Source organism: Cynoglossus semilaevis, chromosome 9 (genome assembly GCF_000523025.1).
Source record: "Cynoglossus semilaevis isolate Cse_v1.0 chromosome 9, Cse_v1.0, whole genome shotgun sequence".
Classification (NCBI taxonomy): domain Eukaryota; kingdom Metazoa; phylum Chordata; class Actinopteri; order Pleuronectiformes; family Cynoglossidae; genus Cynoglossus; species Cynoglossus semilaevis.
The window spans coordinates 1,761,270-1,782,784 of NC_024315.1; the positions used below are offsets into that span (position 1 = coordinate 1,761,270).

Genomic DNA, 21,515 nt, shown 5'->3' on the forward strand with positions numbered 1-21,515 from the left:
AGAGAAAACAGGCGACATAATCAAGATTTATTTTTATGTTTTGATAAATGTAAATCCAGACATTTTTTCTACTGGAGTAATTCCTTTTTTTAACTCTTTTAAACTGAACTTTTATCCAAATAAAACTACATTATTTTGTGCTGTAACAAAAAATAGTGTGGAAGGTTATAATAATGAGATCCTGACAAGAACAGAAAATGTAGCTCCCCCTGGTGGAATTTCTATATATATAACCCAGTCACATACAGTACCTGGTCCAGGTGCAGCTGGACTTGGTCTCCAACCTTCAGGTGATCAGTGGCAGTGACGTGATGAACCACATATCCACCTGCTACCACCACGTTCTCCACTGGGAACGGCACATCCTAATGTCAGGAAACAACTGCAGTCACACAATTCACCCAGGTCACTCACTGCAACCGTGCAGGGAATTTATCACTATCTTTTGGATGGATACATTTGCCTAACAATTAGCTGCTGACCTGCAGCCCATCACGAAGGAAGTAACCCCGGTCATGTGACTGGCCGCCCTGTTCTGCGTAGAAACAAGTCTGGTCCAAAATAACGCCGCAGCGTTGACCTTCTGTGACCTCTGACACCAGCGCCTGGCCATTGAACAGAGCCACCACCGTGGCTGAGCACTTTGGGAAAACTGTGAGGAAATGTGCTGCGGTTAGAGGCCGTGGCAGATGTTGAGAGCTGTAACCAGTGACGACAGAGACAGACTGAACCGTACCGTATCCGTCCTCCTTCAGTCTGTACTGGTACTTCATGCTGTCGTCAGTGTGAGGGACACCGCTGCGCTGCAGCGCCACCAAGCTGCTCACATCCAGGGTTAAACCAGGCTGAGCATCTGCAGGCTGGTCTGAAACCACCTACAACCAAAATATCAAGTATTACATATATGTGGTATTACAGTGTAGCGGTTAGCATGCCTGCCTTGGAAGCAGAGGGTGGGTTCGATTCCCAGAGGAACCAAGTGCTTGATAATGTTAATCCTCCGCTGTCACTTTGGATAAAAGCTTCTGCTAAATGCATAAATGTTAATAACCTTTGTCATCCTAGTAAAGCTCTTAAAGGTGTAAATATTTTTTGCTTCATACTGTAAAATACACTGACTGCACTAAAAGAAAAAGAAAAAATTGAGCGCCACCTCCAGGTTCTCTGCTATGAGTCGTTCCAGCTCCTGGCGGTCGACACGGACTCCTCGCTCATCCAACATTAGGTCCACCAGGTCCAGAGGAAAACCAAGGTCCCTGTTCAAAGACCAGGCCACTGAGGCTGGGAGACATGGAAGACAGAATAGGCAGAATACATGAGAAAAGACAAGACAGTAGAAGGCATGAGTCACAAAGAAAGAGAGGGACAAGTCCACGTGGACAGAAGACATAGGAGACAGAGAGGTAAAAAATAGTCGGACTTCTATCAAATATTCACGCAAACATGAAAGAGTGACATGACAGGGGACATAATGTACTACAAAATGGAGATAAGGAAAACATGAACCATAGACGCACAGGGGGACTTACAGGAGACAGAGGGACAGGTGAAAGAGGGACATGAAGGTAATGACATACAACAGAATACTGAAAATGACAGATGAGACACAATGGAAGACAAAAAGAAGAGGGTCACAACTAAGATAGGGACGTACAGAGACCCAGAGACAATACTAAAGGACAAACTGGTGGACACGACCCTGACCTGGGAACACGCTGCTGTCCTTGTCCTCCATCTTGCGAAGTGTGCGGTGGATTAGCCGGGTGCCCTGCTGCAGGGACGACAGGAAGTGAGCCTCGTTCTCGTTGATGATGTCAATTATCTGAAAGAGCACGTGGACGCGGCTGTCATTCATGATGTCATATTCTGAAGCACAACAGGAAATGATGTGCACGCCTCAAAGAAACTCACCCGCTCCTCCTCCCTCTGCAGCTCTGGGTACACACCTCCCTAAAACCAGAGGGTGGGTTTGTGTGAGAACACCTCTTTTCAAAGACAGATGAGAGGAATGATGGGATACGTCTTACCAGGATGTGTGTGACAGTAGGAACCAGGCTTGCCAGCGCCCCCTGTGGAGCCTTAAGGATCTCTACATTGAAACGTACAGCACGCCTAAGAATCCTGCGTAGCACCAGCCTGATGGTGGAGAAACAAATAAACAAAACAGGTTAGCAATAATTAAAAGATAACAAATGAACAAATAAACAAAGTGGGCGGAGTCTCTGGCTGCTGAGTTGGTGACTCACTCTGCTCCAGACATTCCTGGATGAATTCCATCAGCAATGCAGACGCACATAGTTCGCACGTGGTCAGCCACCACACGATACGCAGTGTCCACCTTCAGCTGGTCAGATGAACCCGTTCTGCCCCCATATGGAGCCACCTTTGACCTCTGGGAACCGACAACACATGACATAGTTCACTCTGAAAACCTCACAGTCGACATGACGACAACATGCTGCTCTCATTAAACTCTTGGAGATAAGTGCACAGGTGTACCTGGTGGATGGCATGCAGCAGTGGTGTGAACAGGTCCGTGTCGTAGTTGGATCGTTTCCCCTGCAGGACGGCCGTCAGTCTCTCCAGACCCATTCCCGTGTCCACACTGCTCTTGGGCAGCAGTGACAGAGTCTGGTCCATGTCCCTGAAAATAAAGAACCAGTCTCATTTTGAATGAAAGTTCCAGGCACAGTTCAAAGAGGCTGTACACCTATTTCAAAAGTGCGAAGTTAATTTTTTGGATGTGAAATCAGAAATATAAATTCCCAACGTTACCTGTTGTATTGCATAAAGACAAGATTCCAGATCTCCACCACTTCAGGGTCGTCAGTGTTGACCAGTGAGGCAGCGTTTCGTCCCCCTACGTGGTCATAATGGATCTCGGTGCAGGGTCCACAGGGCCCAGTGTCTCCCATCTCCCAGAAGTTCTCTTTGAGACCAAATGGCAGGAGATGAGCAGCAGGCACTCTGAAAGAGTGACATCATCATCATCGTCATCATCACCAAAAACACCAAAATAAGGTAAACCAATGAAGGTTTACCCAGGACTACATCTTCATTCCTATGTACCCTATGTCCAACCAGATCTGACGTGTCTCTTCATCAGCTGGTAAACCAGATGCTGCGTCTCCAGCAAAGTATGACACGTACAGTCTGTCAGCAGGTATCCCATAATGCTCTGTGAGGAGACTCCAGGCCATAGAGCATGCTTTTTCCTGAAGTAAGAAATACGAGTAGAAAAACAAAGTTGTGATCTATGCTGAATTCATAGGCTCCTACAACTTTAAAACAAGGCAATGAATGTGAAACTTGATTTCATTTTTATATGACCAGGGTCAAACCAAGTTTTTTAAAACTTGTTTTCCCACAGTAAAGATAAAGTAACAACTTGATAAAGTAGTATTTAAGACCACAGAGAAGTAGCATAAATGGACCTGCTGTATTCAAATACACTTCTCCAGTCAAAGTCGACAGACAAAGTCGCCCCCTGGTGGCTATCAGTAGACCCCTTGTCGGTAGCAGTTTGCAAATCACATTTATCATTTAGTTTAATGACTATTTGTAGAATATGTTTTTAAACAGGAAAATATGGTTTACTTGATAGTTCTTATTTAGTTATGTTTCCTTTGGTGGAAATGCAAACATTCCCTTGTACAGTATTTAGAGAATAAGAAAGGAGAGAGAGGAAGTTTGTCCCTCTTTTCTCTTCTTACCTTAAAGTAGTCTCCAAAGGACCAGTTCCCCAGCATCTCAAAGAAGGTATGATGGTACACATCTCTGCCCACATCCTCCAGGTCATTGTGTTTTCCTCCAGCTCTAACACATTTCTGACTGTTGACAACTCTGCGGTAAGAAGCCATCGCACTGCGAGGGTCCGCAGTCCCAGTTAAGATGGGCTTGAACTAGACAAGAACACATAATACTGTACATGAGTCAATGGTTAAATTATTCATCTTTGATAAGTTGAAATATTCTCGTTTTGTTTTTTACCTTAAGCAATTCCAAGGACAAAGGAGAAAATTAGGGTTTTTGGTTCTTGGACACATAAAAAAGATCTCAAACCCCAAGAATATATTTACACTTAGTCATCAAGGCAGCAATAGGTCATCACAATTTGTTATTCTCTCTGTGACAGTGACGTGCGGTCAGGGGAGGCAGTTCCTCACCTGCCATCATGACAAAAAATAAAAAAGTACGTATAATAAATATTGATATGCATTTTCAGTATGAACTTTTGACATTTTATTAAGTAAAAATCGCCGAATTTGAGTATTTCGCGATCAAATACAGGGCAGAACCCGGGTGAGGCAGTGGAGAAACTGGGTCACATGACTCTGCCTCACCTCAAGGGGTCGTACGTGAACTGACAGGTGCTCTCCAGCTGGCGTCAACAGGTATACAGAAAGTCGGCACCAAACTAGAGCCAGTAGTAGGTGAAGAACAGCGTTTTTTATTATGCTCTGCCTGATTTAACTGACTATGGATTGTATTACAAGACGGAAACATTTCTCAAAACTGGACTTCCAGTTCAAACAGAAGATGATAAGTGATGGAAGACCAACACCGGAGCTAAACGGTTTGTTTCGAACTGCGGGACAGAGGAGTCGTTCTTTTCAAATGTACTGGTACAAACCAAAAAGACTGTGCTGTGTGTCTGTCCTGTAAGAAACCACCATTGTGTGATAACGTCTGGACTAACTCAGGATACTGTGACCTGAAACATTTGCAAAGAAGCCTCAGCAGACACGAAAAATCAAAGCCAGATTTCTTTAAAAACTTTTGGAAAATCAAGGATCGATTTGTCGAAGGGTGAGCAACGTACATGAGCATCCACCGAGAGATACAACCATAGACTTCATCTGTAAGTAAAGGTAAGGCAGTCATCTCTATACTTTAATGTTTGCAGTAAATATGAATTGCTTAGACACAAGAAGGGTGCTCTGTTCACTTCTATAAAAGTAGGACAAATATGTTGCTGTGTATATGTTTGTGTTGGTGCCAGTGTCATTGTAAGAGGAATGCTGATGGATATGAAGCTTTACCAGGTGCATGCTGTTGGATGGATAGTAAAATAAGATGCTCTTTTCGGTTCTTACAACTGTAAATCTGACTCCAGATGAGTCAGTGCCTCATCAGCCATGAACCTCACCGTACGTCGCTGCTTTATAAACATTGCTTAGTGTAGTATGGAGAAAAAATGGTAATAAATTGTAGAAATACAAGACAAAGATATATGGTTGCTTTATAAACATTGTTTAGTGTAGTATGGCGAAAAATGGTAATAAATAGTAGAAATACAAGACAAAGATATATGGTTAAAGGACCCAGATAGAAAAGGAATGGGGACTAGGTCACGCTGACCTCGTCTATATCGCCGGGACAGAGGACTAGGACAAACCGGGTGACTGACCTGATTCATACCGGCGTTAACGAAAAGCAGACTGGGGTCCCCTCTGGGCCTGACAGGAGAGGACGGAACCAGCAGGTGTCCATGTTCCTCCCGAAAAAAGTCCAAAAAGGTGCTGCGGACCAGAGCCGTCGGTAGTGGTGGAGGAAGGCTGCTGAAGGCGCGCACGGAGCCAGGTGTCCTGCTGAGACACCGAAGCCTCCGCAGCAACAAAGCTGACATTAGGAACTTAAATGTGGTCAAACTTAGGCAGAAACATGTGGTTTAAAAAATAATATAACACACACACGCCTCCCGTTTAGACCTGCCGGAGTTAGTGCCCTAACTTCCGGATTTACTTCCGGGTTCCGTTTCTCATGGATTCTGCGCAGTTGGCGCTCTGTGCCGCGCTGACTGATTTAACTGTGAAAAAACGTTGGTCTAATATCTAAGTAACTATTCAAATTAAAACGGATTTAATATTGGCTAAAAACGATTTTGTTTTAACTGTGTTAAAAGATACGTGTCCAATGATATGCGTTTTATTTATTTATTTGAGTAATAACTTTTTACATTGTAGTTGGTGTCACAAATTATGCAAATATACTGTATTTTTTGTTTTGTTTTTTACAAAATGAAAGCACGTGATAAATATTGAAATGAACATTCATTCAAAAACAGTAATGAATGCATTGCAAATATATCACCAGAGAAAGAAAACAGACATTTTTCGTCATGAATGTGTGTAGTCATGAAGACTAATTAATTAGTCTTCAACGTCTCTAACTGCTCCTGTTAAATCAGGGGATGGCGTCACACTATAGATTCTTTATTTATTTTATGTTTAAAATATACTGTATTACTTGCCAATAGTATTAATAAATACAAATTTCAAAGTGTTGTGCATTAGCATTTTTTACATTTTTATGTTTTACCCCAAATAATCTAAATAAAAAATGTTCACAATTGAAAAATAAAAAAAAGTTAGGACAATTTCAAATCCTGGTACTGACTCAAATGTTATACAAATATAAGCCACAGAAAACAGTGGATCGTGAATGCATCAAACGTGAGAGTTAGCTATGTGTAGGAACTTGAAATATTCAACGTTTAAAGCTGGTTCCTAGGGTAAAAGGGCAGTGACTGTTTAGCAACTCCATTATTCTGATATGTTAAGGATGTGAAGCCAAGGTCAACAAATAAAGAGTTATATTAACTAAATCAATGACACAATAAAAAGTAATTTTATCCAAAATTAACTGTGACGTCTTCGTCACATCCATTTACAGTTGTTGTCGAAGACTGGCTGTATTTTTGAATAAGAGAGTTAAACTTTTACACTGTTGTAGTGTTTTAAAAGTAGTAAAAAAAAGCGTCACAACAACACAAACACCGTTGGTTCCTTGAACGCGTCAGCCGCGCGCGCTCATTAACGCTGATTAGATGCACGTGCACAGCGGTCGCGGTAACGGCTGCAGTTCACGGACAGGTGTGCACAGCTGTTTGGCTGTTTCGTTTGTCTGTTTGTTTGTTGTGGTTGTGCGCGTGGGTGTGCGTGCGGGCGTGTGTGTCTGAAGATGCAGAAAGGACTGAAGAAATACTTTGTCAACATGGACGACTACCTGTCCAGTCTGGGACTGTACAGGAAGATGGTGGCCAGGGACGCGTCTAGTCTCTTCAGAGCGGTGTCTGAGCAGGTGAGACACCAACGGCTGTCACCAACTAATCACCGTTGTCCATGCACTAGGCCTTGATGAAGCCCAAGGTCTAGAAGTTTGTTTAATACTTTCAATACCATGACTTTTCCGCGTATTTAAAATAAACAGAAGTGACTGGAGACCAATTGGTTGAAAAACACGGTGACAAAACAAAAACAAAAAGAGAATAGAGAGACGAAAGAGTGACTTCAGACTGGGCCGAAAATAGAACACAAAATTTCTTAAGGTAAAGGAAAAAGGACAGACGGGAATAAAAGTGACAAAGTAACTAACAACAAACAAAGGAACAAAAAGGCAGCAGAGAAAGACAAGTAATGTGATTGGATTATTGAGGACTAAAAAAAGATGTGATTTTTTTTTTTAAAAAAAGTATCAAAAGTTAAAAGCCAAAACAAGACAAAGTTAGACAATGTGTCCATCAGTGACAAAGAGATAGGAAACAAAAGGACAGAAGTGGAGAAGGACTGAGGAAATAATGACGTGTGTGTGTGTGTGTGTGTGTGTGTAGATGTACTTCTCTCAGAACTACCATCAGAGGATCCGTCAGGACTGCGCTGACTTCATGCGGACGAACAAATGTCATTTTGAGCCGGTGAGTTTCCTGTTGGTGGTGACCTCTGAGGACCTTTCAGACGTTTTGTTGACTCCCAGCTCTCATGTTCTTCACCTTTTTTTTTTGTTTTATTTCAGTTTGTTGAAGGTTCATTTGAGAAATATCTGGAGCGCCTGGAGGATCCTAAGGTATGCTGCTGCAACATAAATGATGACGCAACATCACAGTTACAAATGACAGAAGATGAAGTGACAATATATAATGTGTTTGAGTTTATCAAAGAAAACTGGGTGAAGACCCTGATGAAAGATAAAGTAACCACAGAGACATTAAGTTAATGTACGATACAGTGACACATTTGACTCTGTTTTCTGTTTAGGAGACGGTTGGACAGGTGGAAATCAAGGCCCTGTCTCAGCTGTACAGGTAAGAGGCAGAAGGTAACTGCAACTACGATCTTGACACCACCATAGTTTAGTAACTGTGTGTGTGTGTGTGTGTGTAGACGGAGTTTTCACATCTATCGTTACCCCGGTAAACCAGCCACGGTCATCTCAGAGGAAGACTTTGTGGACAAGGTGAGAGACAGGAGACCCCCTTCTGTGCTGTCGTCTGATTGGCCGTGGTTGACTAACTTCTCGTTACCCAGGTGATGCTGTGTTGCTCCATCAATGGCCACTATGACATTGTTTACCTGAAGAACTACCCCGCTTCTGCTGCCGTTTGTCAGGGTAAGTCACCTACCATAACCTGTGGTGTTTCAACATGATGTGGAGAATTATTATTATTATTATTATTATTTGTTCTTTAACAGACAGTTCTGTGTTTTTGCCCAACTTTTTCATTTCACTAAATGTCTCCCACAACACTCGCCTCTGTAAATCAGTCATGTTTCTCCAGATTTGTCAGTCTTGGAGCCTGGTTTTCAGTTTGTCCGTTTAGCTCAATTCTGTTAAAATGTTCGTCTGTTATTTCTCCATGCCAATCTCTTCTGGATGATCTAAATCAGCAGAGACTGAAACATTTCATGACCCACAATTTCTAACAACATTTTCATTTTCATAACTTAAAATTCACATCACTGTTTTGTACTACGCCTCACAAATGTTAATAATTAACACGTTAATCATCTCGACCCCAGTGAATACTTAGTTCAGCTCATTCGTTTATGTCTGTGTGTGTGTGTGTGTGTGTGTGTACACTCAGCTCTGTTGTATGAGGTGATCTACACACAGGTGTTCAACGTGGAGGAGGCGGAGCTTTATCAGGCCATGGAGAGTGCCCGCATGGGTGGACGATGCTATAGAAACAATGTATCTATAAGCAGTGAAGTTGACTTTAGCTACGACACTCCTGAGGACAGAGGTCAAAGGTACACACGGCCAAAACTGACACAAACTCAAGGAAACAGTGCACACATTAGCACAGATCCAGAGTGTATGTGCTAACGTGTACACGGCTGGACGTACGTTACAGGGAGGAAGCAGGCTCAGGTGGGATGGTGGAGGACAAACTCAGAGCTGTGGTGGATGACCTGAAGGTCAGGGAGCTTGGTGTAGTTTACATACCTGTTGGTCCGTGTCAGTGGACTGATCAGCTAACAACGTGTCTCTGTGGTCCAGCCCTCAGAAGCTGTGCTCCCCACCAAACTGTCTCTGCCGTATAAAGTCATCAAGTCTCTGGATCCAGACGTGTACAGGAACCTGGAGTTTGACGTGTGGCAGGACACCTGCAAAGGTAATGGGATTACTCCTGATCTGATGGTGATACAGGATGAAGCAATATAATATCTACAAATCACACGACAGTGGTGTGGGAGGGAATTCAAACGTTCGCCTCTGTGTGTGGAAATTCCCAAATTTCCCAAAAGGAACTCTTGAGAAATTCATAAAGAGCTCTCTATCAGTCTATCTAATCAGATTTCTCAGTACCTGAGTTGTTTAGTAATCAACGTATTGTTTGTGCAGAGATGCAGAAGACCGACTACATGGTGTTTGCAGGAAGACAGTACTTCCTAGGAGACAAATGTCAGGTGAGAAACCCACAGCTCAGTGCCAACGTGAACCTTGGTTGACATCCAAGTGCGTTTGAACATAAAAGCTGCGTTGTTTCAGGTGCGTCTGGAGCCAAAGGGAAAATATTACAACGCCTTCATTCAGGAAGTGGGAACTCACCCATCTGCTGTCACAGTCTTCATCGAGGAGCTGGGAGAGAAGTCAGACTTAAGATCTCTACATTAACCCGTGATGGCGTGCTGTGATGTCATAGCTGACCTGCTGTTATGTCTTTGCTCAGACACCTGGTGCCTCTGACTGACCTGAAACCAGTCAATCCTGTCCCTGCTTGGAATGTCTCTGCTCCCCCAAGAAAAGGAGAATTAGGTAGAAGTTGTTCATCATCCTCCACTGCAGGACATTTTTACTTCGTTGTCCTCCTTGACCTTTGTCCCTTTATTTTTTCCCTCAGACTCTGACCCTCGTCAGCGCAATCATCGCAATCGTTACTTTAGGAAGTCACGGGGCAACAGTGGGGTAAAGGGGGTGGAACTTTTAATGCCACCCCCCTCTTCGTACGGAGCACCCACCTCCTCTCCCCTGCCCCCTCGCTTTCAACCCACGGGTCACCCTCGGCCGCCACCTCCTCCTTCAGCTGGAGCGTTAGCCTATGACCCTTATGCCCCCCCCCACAACCATGTTCCTGCAGCCAGAGCTCCTCGCTATGGAGCGTCCAGGTGAGCATGGTCATGTGACAAACATGTATGATTAACTGACAGCCTTCTGTCTCGCCTGCAAGGTAAAACTACACAAATGTTAGGTAAAGTTACAGCAACAAAGAATAAATAACTGACGTGCCGTAGCTGCTGAATAACAAAGGCTTCCACACCCACACAGCTACAACCAGATCTTGATATGTTCACTGAGATATCTGATAAAGTCACCTGACCTCAGACATAAGATTAAAGTAACACTAAAGGTCCTGATTACATGACGATATTGTTAGCAATATAGTTAGTTGGTTATTTTGTTTTAAAATCAGTATGTGTGAGATTTTTCTGTCCATGTTTTGGGTTACTGTCAGAAGTTCAACTCGATTCCTGAACCGCCACCTGATTGGTCCTCAGCTGACCTACTACCACCCTGGAAGAAGATACTTACAGGACTACGAAAACTACGCCTTCAGGTCCCGGTAAACTGACATGGTCATTACGTCATCAGTATCATCACACTGTGAAAATGTTGTTACGTTTGGTCGTTTTATCATCGTTACATTACCATCAAACCACATGGCTAAAGCCAAAAGGGAGTCATTTTGATCAAGTTAACAGGATGTAGAAGAATAACAAAGGTCGCAGGGCCAGATTTAGAATTGAACCTATCACAGCAGATGGTGTCCCTGTATAACTTGCAGTTTTCAAACACACACTCTCTTTTAATTCCATTTCCACTAAACACAAAAAACAATTATTGTAAAAACAAAATTCCATTTCCACTCAAACAATTCTATTCTCAAAACACAAAAAACAATTATTGTAAAAACGTTCTTGTAATCGTTAGTGTCGTCTTGTGGATCAAACGCACCAGTAGAGTAGATGTAACAAAGATCATACACCTACCGCAGGCTGCTGTGTCTTGTGCAGGCGGAGCCGCAGACAGCTGATGGCGCCCCTCAATAAAGACTGTCAGTTTGGTTTCCCACCAGAGACGGGCGAGGACCCACCAGATCTGGACACAGCTATCGCCTACTACCAGCTGGATGACACCAGTAATGGCGTCTTTCCGCCTCTTCCGGTGAGAGGATGTTTGACTACAGGGAAATCAAACAGTGGCATTAGCTTAAGAAGCTAGAGGTGTTCGAAGGTAGCAAATTAAAAAAAAAAGTGTGAACTCTGGTTTCTTGTGGCTTCAGCATGAATCACAGGTAAACATGTTTTTAAAGGATAGGATATTGAAAGTATAATTTAGTTGCGTGCTCAAAGGTTGTGGAGGGAAGTGTTGTCTTATGTCTAATGGAACTATTTAAAAAAAAAAAAAAAAAAAAAAAAACCTGTGTCCATTTTCCTCTTCCACAGGGCTCAGCTGTGCCCCCGCCCCCAACCTTGGTGACACCTCCTCCTCCACCAGGTTCCTCTTATCGTGTTCAAAGAAATTCAGGGACCCTCCCGTCTATACCACCACCTGGAAACACCCCCGTCTGTTCATCAGAGGAAGAGCAGGAGGACACGAGCACAGCAGAGGACCAGGGTGAGGTTTATTCACCACCATACCACTGCCTGTGTACCTGGGTCACAGGCAGGTAGCTGACCTCTGAAACGACCCCTTACTATCCCGTATAAGATCATTGTCCAAAATTCATAAATTACCCCAATCCAGATCATGAAAGTTGTTGAGAAGGTGCTTCAGATTTTCTCCATTGACTTTTAATAATTATAAATAGGAAGTAAAGGTATGCTGTGTATTTGGTTTGTTGGCTTAACAAGAACAAGAACAGATTTAACAGTTTGCATAAAGCCAGTAGAGTCACAATAGACAAAACTTGGATAGTTCGATAAGTAATTTTTTTTTTTCAGCTGAGTTTACAGAAGACTTCATCTACAGTGCTCAGGGTCAGTGTTCCATTGTCTGTCCATCTATCCTCTCCTTTATCACACTGTCTTCCACAGCTGGGTTCACAGATGACTTAATCTACACTGCTCAGGGTCGGTGTCTCCTTCTTTCTCCATCTTATTGTATTTCCACTTGTCTCCATCTGTTTTATATAATCTACAGTGTTGCTGCACAGACAGACGGTCTGTCTCAACTGGGACTTAATCTACATGTGTCAGGGTTGATGTCTCACTGTCCCTCGTTGTCCCTTTCTGATTTGGCTTCCATTTATTCATTTTTAAAATGTATTACTTATTTTGTTTCAGATCAGAGTGTTTATACAACTCCTGCCGAGTCTTGCAAAAACCAGGTAACCCATGACCTTTGCCCTGCAGGATAACATTCACTTAAAGTAAGTCACTCACGCTTTCACTCATGTGGTTAAAGGATGAACAGGAAGAAGAAACAACTGAGTCTCCACATAGACAAGACCTGAATTACAACTACAGTCAGCAGGTAAACAAACACAAAACGTAATGTACAAATACAACTGGCACAGGAGTACACGTTTATGTCAGGGATGCTGAACAGTATGAGACATCATTTACTCATATCCTACTTCCTCACACCTCACGTGTGTTTCTGTCTTTCAGGTAGTGAAGCCATTAGCGGCCATTGGCTCTTCACCCTCCTCTTCTTCATCCTCACCATCATCACCATCGTCACATGTTCCATCAGCTGCAAGTGCACACACCCAAACACGCTCAGGTATATACACAGCCACCTCTATCTATACATCTATATAAAAGCAACACTCAGTACACAATCTGTTTTTCATCCAGTTGCCATGGCAATCCCCACCACCACTCCCTGGTTGGCGAATGAACTTGGCGAACCTGTGTGTTCTATGATGACTCCACCGCCCTACTCCTATGACCCTAATGGCAACGATCTGCCAAGAGGTCAGAGGTCATTGACCTTGACATGTAATATTGCAAAATCCAGACTGACTTCACATGTTAACCACTGTGACCGTGTCTCTGTGTATGCTCAGACTGCAGAGTTCTTCAGTATTACTTCAACTTGGGTGTCCAGGTAACGCACATTCACGAGCGGTTCCCAGAAACACACAGCACATGCAGCCTTCGTCTAACATCTGTCTCCCCTGCAGTGGTGTCATCACAGCTGTTGGCAGCAACAGCAGCAGCAACAGCAGCAGCAGCAGGTTTACAGCTCCTTGTCACCTGACACTCCCTACACCTTCCAGCAGTACAACCCCTACATGAGCCAGGAGATGCATGGTGAGAGCACCGTTTCATCACTGATTATTCTGTTATAATGTCAGTGGAAGGTGTCGGGAGTAGAACACTCACGGTCCTCTGTCTGCAGCTGTTTCACCCCCATATGCTGAAGCCAGTCGAAATTTGCATCAGCCTCCACCTTCATCCTCCACCTATCCAGAATCTTCCAGGCCAAGTGATGGGCAGGTCGATGGACACGGCAGTGGTAAGACGTTTTTAACTTTTATTCTGAGAAATCCATTTCAACTTTTTTTGTTTTTTTTTTTTAAATTATAAATTTGTTAAAAAAATACTTGCCTACAGTATATTGAGACTCTCCACCAATGTGTGTTAAGCCATGATAATATGATGATACCAGGATCATGTTGGCCTCCTCTCTGCTCTGCCCTACACAGGCACTGCTTCCTCCATTGATGGTAGTACTCCTTCTGCTCCGACAGGTTCCACCCCATCTGTCGTCTATCCAGAACAAACACCCCTTCCTCCTCCTTCCATGCTTCACCTTCCTTATGAAGCTTCACCCATGGCAACATACCTTCCCTCTGCTGCTCACCCCGTACCCCTAGCCCACCACTCCTACCACTGCCTTCCTCCTTCCACCCACTGGGGGGTTCCCCAAACCGGAGGCCACGGTGCGAGAGTTTACTGTCCGGCCCCCAACCCCCCTCATGTGGTCGCTTACATTGCTGCCCCCCCTCCACACCACTCAGCCACGCACTACATTCCTCCCACTATGTAAAACTTGCACTTTAAAAAGGTTTAACACCTTAAACAGTTTAGTGTAATTGCACATTAGCGTGTTAGCTGTACATGTTAACAAGCGGTTCTACAATTCATTTATTTCTGTTCATATAGGGTCTCTATTTTTTTTTCAAGGTTTATTGCTTATTCTTCACTAACTAGTTAGGTAACCAAAGGTTTGTGGAATATATATTAATAAATATTTCTTTGTTGGCATTTCATCTGTCAGACTGGAGTTCTGTCCTTAGAGACCTTAGAGAATTAGCCAACAACCCAAACAGGTGGTGTGGTCGAGTCAGTCCCAGTTTTTTTTTTATGGGATATATTTATGTTATTATTTATTTGATTTTTCCATGTAAACGGTTTGTTTGATTCTGGGAAATAAAGGTTTATGTCTCACCTGCAACCAGACGTCCAGTGTTTTGTGTAGTCACGTGTTCACAGCCGTCTCCTTCCACTGCACAAAGTGAACAGAATGTTTCAGTGTTGATGTCTGATAATTAACATGTTCAGCATGTATTTTGATCACATGGTTCAATGTTTTAACACCGTAGAGGAGGAGCCTGTGTCTACTGTAAACAATCGTACGTGTGTTTAAGTCCGAGTTAAACCAGTTTGAGGGACACGCCCCCTGGCATCTATAAATATTTCCTCTTTTTTTGCGCCCTCTGTTCCTCGAGTTTGGGTGGCAACTACGGCGGGTAATGTACAAACAATTTTCTGGCTTTTTTTCCTTTTGTTAGTTTCGAATACTTGTAGGTATTATTTCGTTAATTGTATTTATTTTCTGTTCACATTCAATTGTGTTGATTGGTTAAATGGTAATTTCGTCATAGATGAACAAATCCATCCATTTCCATCCGCTTATCCGTTACCGGGTCGCGGGGGCAGAAGTCGCCACCCCCAAACCTTATTGCGGGTGGTGAGTCCACTGGAAGGTACCCACCGCCCTAATCGGGATTCGAACTTGCCCAGGAGGTGAACCTTGGGGTTCACCTCCTGGGCAATGATAGAGACACTGTCTCTGGGCCAAAGCGCCACTGAACAAATCTTTAAATAAAAAAAACAACAACTAACATTTGCAAAAATTATATGCATACACCCGGAAGGTGTTCTATTAGATTTCTAGTCCCCGATGCTGTCTACTGCGCATGCGTGTAAAACGCTTATTCCAGTTCATAATATCAGTGTAGCCCTGGGGGGAAAAAGTAAGTATTTCTCATGAATATGTAATAATTTGTAGAATTAACGCATCAGAAAAGTTTACCGTGTATTCTACTACGAGTTTGCAAATCTGATAAAGTTCAAGATAAAGTTAAACACTGATAAAGTGTTTAAAAATTGCCATCATGGGAATGCACTTTGCAGATATTTTAGCATCTCGGACGAAAACAGAAGCAATATTGACTGGGATTGTGATTGTTATGATACAAGCGATTCGGTAAAACGCACGTTTCTTAGCGCTGAATAAGCTAATGTCGCCCACGCAGTGGACGAGAAGTTAACACGTCAAAAAGTCACGTTTTCCAACTGTCAGTGTCTCAATCCGTTTACGTGAAATTTATATTAACTTTAATTATATTAACTATAATATTATATTCATATTGTCATTAAATATTTACTCTTTTTCAACACTTTTATTCCTGTTGTCTAATGTGATGACAGTTACAGATTCGAGTTTTTCATTCTCTCTCTCTTTATATATATATAGTATATACATATATACATATATGTTGAATGTACTTTAATGTGTTGATACAGTGAAGTACAGCTATAACTACAGTAAATACAGTTACACTGCAGAGACAGGTTAATGACAGATGTTCTGTTGTCAATATCTGTTACTGTTTTTATGGTTAAGATATATTTCTTTAATCTATGTTAGTATTTCTTTTTCCTTTTCTTAAATACATTTGTGTGTCTCTTTCTCTTCATCAGTATTCCACTGTGGCTGATCAATTCTGACTTTGACAATATTCGACACCATCCTGCAGTTACCAGCATCAGTGATGATAAACAGCAACTGACCCTGACCACTAGTTATTAGTGTTTATTAGCGGTGAACTAGCAGTAACCATCAGATTCAACAATGGACTGTTTGGAGGGTCCCGTTTCCTACTTGAGCTGGTCTCTGATGATCGGAAGTGTCCTCTACCTGTGGCGGCAGACACAGACTCACTCGGAGTACGGACGCTACATAACCACTGGGGTACGCAGTTGTTCAGCCAGAGTGGGCTGGTTTCTTCAAGAGGTTCCTTCTTTTCTGCTGCCACTGCTGATGATACTGTTGCTACCCCCAAAAGAGGCACTAGAGCCCAGGATCATCAGTGGTAGGACGCTGCTGCTCAGCACCTTCATGCTGCATTACTTTCAAAGGTCAGTTAACCTTTTAGCTAAAGGCGTAAACAACCTCTGGTGCATGTTCTCTGCTGCTAGTGATGGCTTCACATTTGTAAATGATACCATCAAAACATTAGTGCCCAACAAAGAAGTGGTCCCAGTAGTCTTCTTTTTATGGTACTGTCACTTGAATGTCCTACACACCAAAAATCTACAAAAGACAAAATACAAAAGTGGAAACCCTAAATTTTTATCTTTTAGCAAACAACTTATGTTAAAATGCCTCAGTTGGTGGAAACAGTGGCAGCGCTGTGCTGCATTCACTGACCCTGCAACAATGAAAAGCTTATGATAGTAATCAGGGTGAAGATGAGATCACGTGTGTAAGATGGAATGACCAGTATTTCCACTTCTCCCCAAACTCTCCAAACATCCTACTGGTCATTCCAAATTATCCAACAACAGCTACATTTAAAGTCAAAGTGAGTTACTGACACAGCACTCCACTGCACACAACAATATGCAACAACCTCTGCCTTTAACCTCAGTGGAACATGGGGGCTGGTGGTTTGAAACCTTCCAGACACAAATCAGCTTCCTTAAGCACCAAGCTATCACTGTCCATTTGCATGCTGGGTCAGCGAAGTAGTGGGTCTAATATCATGTTTAAATAAAAAAACACAACAAAAGTGGAACATAAGTAAGAGAACTGAGATCATTCAGTCCTGCCCATCCAGATGGCAGTTGTTTCAGTGTGAGCAGTTTGATCTGTTTTCACTGAGGCTTCTACAGCGCCACAAACTAATCACTTCCATGTAATTTTTGGCAGCAAACATTTATTACTAGAATTCAAAATCAAGTCTTTTTTAAAAACATTCTCTATGACCTATGAATTCTCCAAAGTTCAATTTGACACAACCTCAAACATAATGTCTCATAATGTCTCCTGTCTGTTTTTTCAGGAGTTTCATCTATGCCTTCCGGACCCGGGGTCGACCCGTGCCCTTCTATATCATTGCACAGGCCTTTGTCTTCTGCTCTGTGAATGGGGCTCTCCAGGGCCACGCCCTCCTGCACTGTTTCCATATCCAGAACACCTGGCTGAGTAATGTCCGCCTGGCAGCAGGTAAGGCCAACGCCGTCACGCTCACATCCTCCTCTAGCTCAGTGTCACTGACTTGAGACCCGCTCATCTCATGAGGTTTCCTGTTAATCTTTAGGTTACTTCCTGTTTTTTGTTGGCATGGGCATCAATATCTACCACGACAATATCCTGCGCAACCTGCGAAAACCCAACGAGATTGTCTACAAGATTCCATGGGGTGAGGAGCTCTTTGTTTAAGAGACATCTTTGATCCACATGTGGAATCCACAGAAGATTTACATGATCCATAACATAATTTACAGAATTAAATTCTAAGAAACTAAATTCTAAATTTACACCAGAATATGTTCCACAGCATCTCCTGATTAACCACATTTCATTCATTTACTCACACAAATCTGTTTACACTCATGGTGTAAGGATTCTGGTCTATAATTCTCGAGTATTCTGGTCGATTCTGGAGTATAATGAATTTGACTCCAAACTGAATTTGACTCCAAACTGCTTTACACCAGCTCCTGATTTTTTTATTATTTAAATACAGTTAACACCACAACCAAATTCAAACCAGTGTTGTTTTCATCAACTGGATTTCCTTATGTTTTTCTAAGGGGGTTTGTTTGAGTATGTGTCCGGTGCAAACTTTTTTGGTGAGATAGTGGAGTGGTGTGGTTACGCCATAGCAGTATGGAACTTTCCGGGATTTGCCTTCACATTCTTCACTCTTTGCTCCATTGGGCCCAGAGCATATCACCACCACAGGTAGGTCTATAATCTGCTGAGTCACAAGTACCTTACTAATATGATAAGTCATGTTCTGCCAATAGTCCATGGTGTCCACTGTCCTTCTGACCAACAGAGACTACCTGAGGAGGTTTGATGACTACCCTCGCTCCAGGAAAGCTCTGATCCCTTTTATCCTGTGATCTTAATGTAGACAAAGCAGAGCGATTCAGAACGTTCCCTTCTCTTTCACTATTGTCTATTGTTTTAAGATCCATAACTTACTAAAACCTGTTAAAACATTTATTTAAATTGGGCTGCATTTTACCAGTTCTTGCCAAATGTTCTACATTTTCTACAAAATACAGTAAGTGTCCCTGGGTTCTGTTTCCTGTCCATCTTTATTGGAATAATGTTACACAGACGAGGTGGTCATTTTTGTTGAGCAGCTATTGTATTTTAGTTTTTAAGGGTCTCTTGCAGATGAATTATATTATGACTTGACTCATATTAAATAGTAAATATTAATTACAATACCATAATGCATAATTACGTTTTTTCTGTCTGTTACTAGCACAAAACAATTACTGAAAATATATTTTTAATAATGCTTCTGGTGCTGGATATCACCATAGTTGAGTTCTTAAAATTGGTAAAAAATATTTAAATATGAAGGATTCAGGTCAGAATCTGAATTAATAGAAACGAGACATAAAACAGATAATAAAATAAACACGAGGTACTATGGTGAGTTAAGTCGTGTAAAAGTGTGTTACCTTCATAAAATAAAAATATGTCCACCTGACGACATTCGTTTGTTTTTCTCATTTGCCAATCGCAATATGGCGACTAGGCTTACGTACCACAGCGTATCTTTTTGTACGTGTACTGCAAGCGGAATCGTTTCGACGTATCCCCGGAAACTTCCATAACAAACATGGCGGACGGTGAGTTCATTCTTCATCATTGATAGAATTTTTCTGTTGTGTAGTTGTAATTCTAACACTTTGTCGGGTTTCCAGGCTTTAGGTACATAGTTCAAATCATTGCAAATGCGGGGGTATTTTTGAAAGCGCAATATTTATTATTTATCGGCCACAATCCGTTAATATGATGCTAAGCTAATTTAGCGCCGTTTTTAAAGCCGGGGGTGAGTTGAATGAAAACAGATTCGTTCGGTACATTCTTCTGAGTTTCTTTCCATTCCTACAGTTTTTGTATGTACTTGTTTCATTTTAAAATAAAAAAAGGCTTGCGTTGAATTCATTTTCACTGGACTAAACGAACAACGGACCACTGTCCTGCTTTGTGTTAGTCAAACCAACCCGGTTTACAGTCTGTAATTTTACTATTTACTTCAAAATCATGACATTATTTTGGGTAATCTTCAGGTAAAGACCTGAGCACGCTGTTTCTAAGTTCAAAGTAATAGTGTTGGATTGTAAAGTACTCACCTTTCTCGCCATTTCGATATCAACTGGAGGGGACGCACGATAAGCACAGCTTGTGAACTTGTTGATGAAGCCAGCCGTGTTTGTTTGTTTTTTACCGGAACTGACTAGATACTAAATATGAGATAAAATGTTGAGAGTGTTTTACCGGAACTGGCTAGAAAGACAATATGAGATAAAATGTTGAGAGTGTTTGAACAATTGTGGGACAAAGAATGTGTGAATAAAAGAGTTTGCGTCCAGATAATATAAAGACACTATACAGGTAAAGGATAGTGGAAAATATTCAAAAAAGCAAATGTATATATACTGTATGTGTGCAGTGACAATGTAAATGCAGATTTGTTGCAGAGGTCAACGATCCGATTGTTTAAACAGCTCACATTTTCTCCTTGTTTTTTTTTGTTTTTGTTTTTACAGATCACACAGATGCAGATCAATCGATGGAGACAAACACACCAGTGAGAAACACACACCAATTCGTTGTTATTGTGTCTCCAGTTTAAAATATAGATTAGCATAGACTGAAGGCAGTACAACTTGTTGACTTGGCACAGCACCAAGATATCAGTTTATCTTGTTTAATATTAGCACTGAGTATCAAAAATAGAAAGTCAAGCATACTCAAAGTGCTGGCTGAAGGACAATATTGAAGTAGCTTAGCAAAAGGGCTATCTTTAATGATCAGTTTTGTTTCGATTTTTCTGCAGGAAAATCCTCACACAGAGTACGGGCTGACAGAAAACATCCAGGTAACACTCGCCACGTGCAGACACTGATTAATTAGAAGTGAACACACTCAGCATTCTTTTTTTATGTGGTCCCCTGTAGAGGACAGTGGAGAATGAGAAGGCAAGTGCGGAGAAAATTTCCAAACAGAAAGTGGAGCTTCAGGCACTGCCAACCAGGGCTTACCTAGATCAGACGGTGGTTCCCATCCTGCTGCAGGGCCTGTCAGTGCTTGCCAAGGAAAGGTCAGTAAATGATTCATGTTTAAGCTATGATGAAGTACGTTCAAGAATAAAATATTAAACAAACACCAAGGTTATCATAGAGTTTTGAATCCAAATATTGTAATCCTGTTTACACAATTTCGGCTATTGTTTGTGTCCTGTTTTTTTTGTTTTTTTTTTTAAAGGAGAGTATCTGTCATTTGGCATTGATGTTACTGTTGTTCTTGGTTCGTTTCAGCTATTGTTTGTGTCCTGTTTTTTTGTTTTTTTTTAAAGGAGAGTATCGGTCATTTAGCATTGATGTTACTGTTGTTCTTGGTTCTGTTTCAGACCACCCAACCCCATCGAGTATCTAGCAGCATTTCTGCTGAAGAACAAGAACCAGTTTGAAGAAAGAAGCTAAAATGTGTGTCTGTTGTTTTTCTTTTTTTAAGTTGATTATAATAAACATGTGGACGTGAAGCCAAGTATCTATATCTGGGCATTAATTCTGTAAAAAATATGTACACTAAAATGTTTTGGCTTTATGACAAATTTCTGAGGCTTTGGTCTTCTCTAAAAACACTAAAACCAGTAAACCACTGAAAACACCAACCACCTTTGTTTTAGATCATTCAAAATGTCAGATGATGAAATGTTATTCCAGATAAAGCACCAGATT

General features: G+C 41.9%; 4 protein-coding genes and 1 long non-coding RNA gene across 10 annotated transcripts in view; 3 read left to right on the plus strand and 2 right to left on the minus strand.

Moving 5' to 3' along the window:
* aars2 (alanyl-tRNA synthetase 2, mitochondrial (putative)) overlaps positions 1-5,787 on the minus strand; it is a 7,853-nt gene extending 2,066 nt beyond the window's left edge. Inside the window, exons 1-13 of the mRNA XM_008316335.3 lie at positions 5,411-5,787; positions 3,714-3,902; positions 3,070-3,215; positions 2,776-2,967; positions 2,500-2,644; positions 2,247-2,392; positions 2,028-2,136; positions 1,912-1,950; positions 1,705-1,822; positions 1,154-1,281; positions 737-875; positions 483-652; positions 252-365 (exon numbers count right to left, since the gene is read on the minus strand). Of these exons, the coding sequence (XP_008314557.1) occupies positions 252-365; positions 483-652; positions 737-875; positions 1,154-1,281; positions 1,705-1,822; positions 1,912-1,950; positions 2,028-2,136; positions 2,247-2,392; positions 2,500-2,644; positions 2,776-2,967; positions 3,070-3,215; positions 3,714-3,902; positions 5,411-5,629 (1,854 nt within the window). The 5' untranslated portion in view covers positions 5,630-5,787. The remainder of the gene's footprint in view (positions 1-251; positions 366-482; positions 653-736; positions 876-1,153; positions 1,282-1,704; positions 1,823-1,911; positions 1,951-2,027; positions 2,137-2,246; positions 2,393-2,499; positions 2,645-2,775; positions 2,968-3,069; positions 3,216-3,713; positions 3,903-5,410) is intronic.
* A 188-nt stretch (positions 5,788-5,975) lies between these two features.
* On the plus strand, positions 5,976-14,705 carry alg13 (ALG13 UDP-N-acetylglucosaminyltransferase subunit). Of its 4 annotated transcripts, none has more exons than XM_008316340.3 (25): positions 5,976-7,083; positions 7,613-7,696; positions 7,795-7,845; positions 8,037-8,083; positions 8,163-8,235; positions 8,307-8,388; positions 8,864-9,029; positions 9,134-9,197; positions 9,280-9,394; positions 9,625-9,689; positions 9,772-9,872; positions 9,953-10,038; positions 10,124-10,388; positions 10,736-10,843; positions 11,295-11,445; positions 11,727-11,898; positions 12,225-12,260; positions 12,567-12,610; positions 12,688-12,756; positions 12,894-13,008; positions 13,083-13,202; positions 13,295-13,335; positions 13,412-13,541; positions 13,630-13,746; positions 13,982-14,705. In XM_008316340.3, exons 1-25 carry the CDS (start codon positions 6,964-6,966, stop codon positions 14,278-14,280), a joined length of 2,721 nt encoding a protein of 906 aa, XP_008314562.1. In that variant the 5' UTR covers positions 5,976-6,963; the 3' UTR covers positions 14,281-14,705. The 4 variants fall into 4 exon arrangements, with proteins under 4 accessions (XP_008314562.1, XP_008314559.1, XP_008314558.1 ...); XM_008316337.3 differs by having other exon boundaries at positions 5,977-7,083; positions 10,736-10,837; positions 13,937-14,705; XM_008316336.3 differs by having other exon boundaries at positions 5,978-7,083; positions 13,937-14,705.
* On the minus strand, positions 8,818-19,996 carry LOC107989039 (uncharacterized). 3 transcript variants are annotated; one of them, XR_003050567.1, is made up of 5 exons: positions 19,905-19,996; positions 14,683-14,739; positions 11,271-11,461; positions 9,226-9,386; positions 8,818-8,957 (listed from the first exon to the last, which is right to left on the minus strand). It is a non-coding gene; the product is annotated as an uncharacterized LOC107989039 (long non-coding RNA). The 3 variants fall into 3 exon arrangements; XR_003050568.1 differs by lacking the exon at positions 19,905-19,996 and adding an exon at positions 19,227-19,288; XR_001760547.2 differs by lacking the exon at positions 19,905-19,996 and adding an exon at positions 18,521-18,608.
* Positions 15,185-18,831, plus strand: srd5a2a (steroid-5-alpha-reductase, alpha polypeptide 2a). Its single transcript, XM_008316342.3, has 6 exons — positions 15,185-15,490; positions 16,221-16,658; positions 17,585-17,748; positions 17,843-17,944; positions 18,339-18,489; positions 18,587-18,831. The coding sequence occupies exons 2-6, from the start codon at positions 16,372-16,374 to the stop codon at positions 18,651-18,653; spliced, it is 771 nt and encodes a 256-aa protein (XP_008314564.1). The 5' UTR covers positions 15,185-15,490; positions 16,221-16,371; the 3' UTR covers positions 18,654-18,831.
* dpy30 (dpy-30 histone methyltransferase complex regulatory subunit) lies at positions 19,311-21,322 on the plus strand. The gene is made up of 5 exons (XM_008316341.3): positions 19,311-19,397; positions 20,322-20,362; positions 20,612-20,653; positions 20,733-20,875; positions 21,185-21,322. The coding sequence occupies exons 1-5, from the start codon at positions 19,388-19,390 to the stop codon at positions 21,255-21,257; spliced, it is 309 nt and encodes a 102-aa protein (XP_008314563.1). The 5' UTR covers positions 19,311-19,387; the 3' UTR covers positions 21,258-21,322.
* Positions 21,323-21,515: the final 193 nt, after the last annotated feature.